Source organism: Frankliniella occidentalis, unplaced genomic scaffold, assembly GCF_000697945.3.
Source record: "Frankliniella occidentalis isolate FOCC.00 unplaced genomic scaffold, Focc_3.1 Scaffold150, whole genome shotgun sequence".
In the NCBI taxonomy this organism is placed as follows: Eukaryota; Metazoa; Arthropoda; class Insecta; order Thysanoptera; family Thripidae; genus Frankliniella; species Frankliniella occidentalis.
This window is the reverse complement of record NW_026267277.1, coordinates 444,401-449,714: the sequence shown is the minus strand read 5'-3', so window position 1 is coordinate 449,714 and position 5,314 is coordinate 444,401. Positions and strand designations below refer to the sequence as shown.

General features: G+C 54.9%; 1 protein-coding gene across 6 annotated transcripts in view; it reads left to right on the top strand.

Annotated features, from left to right (window-relative positions):
- LOC113204278 (autism susceptibility gene 2 protein homolog) overlaps nt 1-5,314 on the top strand; it is a 126,289-nt gene that overhangs the window by 43,343 nt on the left and 77,632 nt on the right. For 4 of the 6 annotated variants that reach the window (XM_052271109.1, XM_052271106.1, XM_052271108.1 and 1 more), the window contains one exon: nt 2,363-2,389. The exons of the other annotated variants lie outside the window; for them this stretch is intronic. In XM_052271109.1, the coding sequence (XP_052127069.1) occupies nt 2,363-2,389 (27 nt within the window). The remainder of the gene's footprint in view (nt 1-2,362; nt 2,390-5,314) is intronic. 6 annotated transcript variants of the gene reach the window in all.

The following is a 5,314-nucleotide window of genomic DNA, read 5'->3' as shown; positions in this document are numbered from 1 at the left end:
CGCCGCCCCCGGCCCCGCCGCCCCCGCCGTATCAAGTTGTTATTACTCTCTGCTGCGACTTTACGATTTACGGTGGCGAGGCGGACTGAGCGGGACCCCGGGAGCGCCACGCGGAAGTTATCCATCTCTGGAGGGCTTTATTTCCGTTTAGCCCCCGCGGGGCGGCGGTACGGACTGGAAGTGGAAGGGGAGGGGGAAGGTCTTCAGCAGCAAGGCGAGCGAGTGAGAGAGATTGCGTCGGTAAAGTGAAAAAGGTGGGGGCTTACAGAGATCTCTTTTCTTTATTTTTCGCCAGGGAGATGATGAGACTGCTGCTGGTGGCTCAAATGCGCATTCCTCTCTGTGTAGGAAGAGCACTAGCAGACCAGCAGCGGCGGCGGCGATGTCTTTCTCTCGCGAGGAAAAGGGGAATCTCGCCGGCTCTAAGCGGCTTTGAGACGATAATTATCACTCTCGAGGACGGGCGGGGGAGGTGAGAGGACAGTCGTCCCTGTCGCGACCTGCGCCCCCGGAGCACATGAAAGATGGAGCGCGACAGTGAGCGAGCGAGCAAGAGAGTGAGCAAGAGAAGCGATCAAGGGGGTGAGTGAGCGAGCGAGGGGAGGAGTAGGAGGAGAGGGACGGTGGGAAATAAAACGCCCGCGACGACGCCTATACATAATTAAAGGGTGCTCCGCCGCACCTTTGCCAGCTCTGATAAATCTCAAAGCAATTAGTCACGCGGGGAGGGGACGCGGCCGAGAGAGGGAAATAAGAGAGTGAGAAAAATGAAAGAAATGAAAATGAGTCGTCGTGTTTAGATGGGGCGAGTCTGTATTATTTTTTTTTGGTGAGGTTGTTTTGGAAAGGGGGAAGGAGGAGAAGAACACTGTGTGAAAACCTTTTACTCTGATTGTTCCTTCGTCGCTCACGTCTCTCCTCCCACGGAGAGGACGGAATGATGAATGAAGGTGTGTGTTAACTTAATATTAATTGAGCGGAGCAGTGAGACGGGAAGTCGGCCGTGATTCGGAACGCTGCTGGTAATTTGTTGGTGGGGAGAGGGGGGCGAAGAGGGAGAGAGACAGAATCTTGGTAGCCCACCCGCCCGCCCCGCCCCGCTGCCCGGCTGCTCTGCGGGTGCCCCCGCCAGCGGCGAGCGCCGTGCGGGGTAGGCAGCCCCGTCGGCCCTGCGTGTGCGACGGGTCTGCCTACCTCCAGGGCGCCTGCCGCCGGCGATAGCTTGCATGGATAGATGCGTGGAGCTGCTCTGTGGATGGAAATGGAGTTCCTCTCTTTTTCTATTGTTCACTTGCACCTTCAATTTTATTTCTCCTCTCCCCTCCCACGGCACAAGAGGACCCACTCCTCCGCTGGATGACGGTGCTAAGTGCCCGCGCCCGCCGGTGCCTGCTGCCCATCGGACACTTCCATCCAAACGGAAAAAAAAAAAAACAGAACAAAAACAAACAACCATGAAATAGTAAAAGACGGAATGAGAAGCCAAAGTCATAATCATGTATTACGCGGTTGACAAAGACTGGTTGTGTTCGGCGCGAGAAGGGCGTTGTGTGGTACACCGGGTGCCAAGTTGCCTCCCCTCTCCCACGCAAACGCTACTCGCGCACAGCTGCTTTCTCAGCGCTGCTGCGTGGTTCGTGAATATTTAATAATCATTTATTGTGTTGGGCGGCGTGCACCGTGCAGTGCACCACCGCGGGCGTGCGGGCATTCGCGTGCGTACAATGGCGTGTCGCTGTTGCACTCCTTGTAGCGCCGTCGTGTATCTGGTGCGGTCGGACTGGTTATGGAAAGCATCGTTATGGCCCCTAATAGCCGGGGCGGCGGCGGCGCGGCGGCGGCAGTGTCGCGAATAGCTCCGGCCTGCGAACAATCGCGGCACATGCAACGCCCAGCTCCTCCTTGTCTGCACCTCCTACCTGGCCTGCCTGTGTCTGTCTGCCTGCTGTCTGCTTGCTTGTCTGCCTTACGCTAACTTCACGCCTGCCTGCTTCGTATTTAGCTCCTAATGAGTGGCACTTCTTTGTTGTGGTATCTATTTTGTATGTGTAGCAAACTGGAAATCCAAGTGTACAAATGTCGCACACCTGCAGGAGGGTGAAAAAATTCACACACCCCTGCGACAGAATTTGTGCACACCTGCACATATGCTAACGACTATTCACACACTTGGGGTATGATTTTTTTTTACTCACCTGGAGGTGATTGACGTTTGTACACTTGGATTTCCAGTGCAGTCACCATTTAATAAAAGAATATTATGCTTTTTATTCTTGCGTTGCGAGCTTTTTTTACTTCTTCAGTTAGCCTTTGGTGAGCGCGCCCTGTACTGACCTACGTTTTTTTCTCTTTTCTGTTGCAGTGTGATAGTGAGGGCGAGGATGACCGGGTGAGTTTGTTTTGCACGTTTTTCCTCTATGTTTCTTCCTTTCCGTGCGGCACGATACGCGCCCCCATCATTGATGGGCCGGACGTTAGCGTGGTCGCTGCAGTAATGACACAGTGGACACGGAGAGCGAGGGGCGGGGCTCAAATACTGTCAGGGGAGCCGCGGGAATTTACGCTTTGATGTCGGAACGTTCATAAAAGGAATATAATGTCAGTTCCCATTTAGTCAAATTGACTTATTATTACTACCCCGAAATAGCATAATATGCACATGCACATACTTCTAAATAATAATTGAATAACTAAACCGCTTGCGTATGTTGTAAATAGTATCTGGTTTTGCTTTGAAAGTTGCTGAGTTATGGTATGTTCTGTGGTTGGTTACCTCCTTTCCCTTCCTTTTTTTTTTCATTTTTTTCCGTGCGTTTCGGGGTTTTTGGTAAGTATTCAGTGATGTGAAAAATTTGTGGGGGGGGGGGGACCGCTACCGCGAGTAGCATGCCTGTCGTGATCGTTTATTGAATCGCCTCATAAAATGTGTTGTTTGCGTGAAGCCGTCATCATGATAGTCCCACGGCGCTCTGCACGTTAGCAGCCCCCCAATGCCTTTTATAAACGAAACATGTTTTGGGTTTTGGAAGGACATGGCACAATATTTTCCTTTCATGTGACAGTAATTCATTGGTACTTTATGACTAAATAAAGGATATATGCTTTACATTTTTGTAATCTTCATATTTCCAATAAATTGGACATGTATTGCGAAAAAATCGCACATTGCCCATCAGTGTTCCGTTTCACAATGACATTGTCGCGTGCACCGGAAGGACTCTTTTTTTTTATCCCGTACCAGGACACTTTCATTTTTTCCGTTTCCAAGCTTTGTGACATCCTCTTTGATTTAATAGATGACCTCTCCGCTCACCCGCCATCATACTGTTCGCCATCACCACGCACGCTACTTGACTTTTCCTCCTTTTTTTTTTTTTTATTTATTCAATGTCCCCCGGTCCTGACCTCACTCCGGCGACGTGGTGCCGTGTCCGGGCGGCCACGTGGCCGCCCAGGATTGGCGGCCGGCCGCGCCGCGTCGCGTGCAGCGGAGCCGCCGTGGCGTGCCGCCGCTGCATTTCATCGGAGAGGTCTTTAAAAATATAAATGTGTGTCCTTTCAGGCGACGCCGCTTCGCAGTGTTATAAAGCTAACTTTGGATTCCAGAAACGGATTCCTTTAGGCTCCATGTCGTTTTCTTACACTGAAAAGAATATTAAAACAATACAATCTTTGCTAACTAAAAGCGGCAATCGGAAAACTTTTCAAAAGCTGGAATATTTATCGAAACGGGTAACTTTGACACTAGTGCAGTTCACGATCAAAAAGGGTTAAGACGTTCGGAAGTTTTCATGCCACAAGACCACAAGGGTCTGTCCACGTCCACGAACCTGTTCTTGCGATGGAAGGGTGCGCTCGCATTCGGAGAGACGAAAGTGGCCGGAGATTAGGTTTAAGTTTTGAGGGCGCTGATCCATTTTGCATCATCAGCCGGTAGTTTTGACGGTGCCGCCCGCCCAGTGGGGAGGCGCCACGTGTGGCTGGCGCCAGCTGGTCGATGCGTGGCGGGCCATGGGCGGGCAGCCCGCCGCCCGATCCTGTCACTGACGTGGCTTGTTGATTTCGACCGGGTCGATGATGGACACGCCCCTTGTTGCTCCTGTGAGGGGATGGATGTGTAATTTTTTTTTCGTGGAATTTCTCTGTATTTTTGGAAGAGCAGTTGGATGAATATTTAGTCGTGGTCGGTGCTGCGCGTCGTCACGACACGGGTGTAGGAGGAGGGGGGACGAGGAGGGCGAGGAGAAGGAGGAGGGCGGCGCCGCCTTCCTTCGCGAAGGAGGAGGAGGAGGTCGTATTCTTATCGAGCACGCACACGTCGTCGTCCGCGGGGTGAATTAATTCTGGGTTCACACGGCAATGTTAATGCAGTCACGCAGCGCGCCGGCGGGCGACACTTTTTAACAAGAATGTGCCGCCCGCCAGGGGAGGGGGGTTGAGAGGGGGGTTAGCACGCCCCCGCGTGACATAATTGAGTTGTGAGGAGGGGGTTGTGGGCCCCGGGAGGGGTAGCGAGCGAGCAAGGCGCCCGCCGGGATGATGGAGTGATTACAGCCTATCTCCCGCCGCTGGTGGTGGGGTGGGAGGGGGGGGGGGGTTATCACCTACTGGGGAGTCTTTGTCTCGACAGGGCTTGTACAGGCCTCCCCGGCGTGAGATTTATCTTGTAGCCTCGCACGGGGTCCCGTGTGGCGCGACGTGATCCCGCCCGTGGCTGGGCGTCCAGGAGTCGGGGGACTCGGCTGGAGGGAGGGACCCCTCTGCCGGGGGGAGGGGACCCCGGCCGGCTCCAGCCGCCGGCACGGCACGTAGGACATCCATTCCTCCGACACGACGAGCAGGCTCGCCTGCAGGCCTGCGAGGAATGGAAGCAGGCAGGCAGCGGCGGCGGGGGGATGAAAAATTCTTGGTGCGAGAAGCAAAGGGCGGATTGGTATGAGGAGAGGTGAGGTGCTAGCAGATGGGACGTCGTCGTCGCCAGCTGGGGCCTCCGCCCCGCCCCGCCCCGCCCCGCCGCGCCCATGAGGCGCTCGGCAGGTCACTTTGAGCCGCGGCGGGCCGGGCCGGGCCCGGGCCGTGAGCAGATAGATGTCGGCCGAATGGATGGCTGAATTGAGGAGATTTACATAGCCGGCGCGGAGGTTGGCAGTGGGGCGGGCGGGCGCCCGGGCGGAGGGGGCAGCTCAGCATTCCGCTCAGGCCGTTTATTGCCGCCCAGCTGCATACAAAGGAAGCCCCGAGCCGCGTCGAGCCGCGCATGGTTCGGCGAGCGTGATCAGCATCGCAACAGCCTCGCCCCGCCCCGCACCGCCCG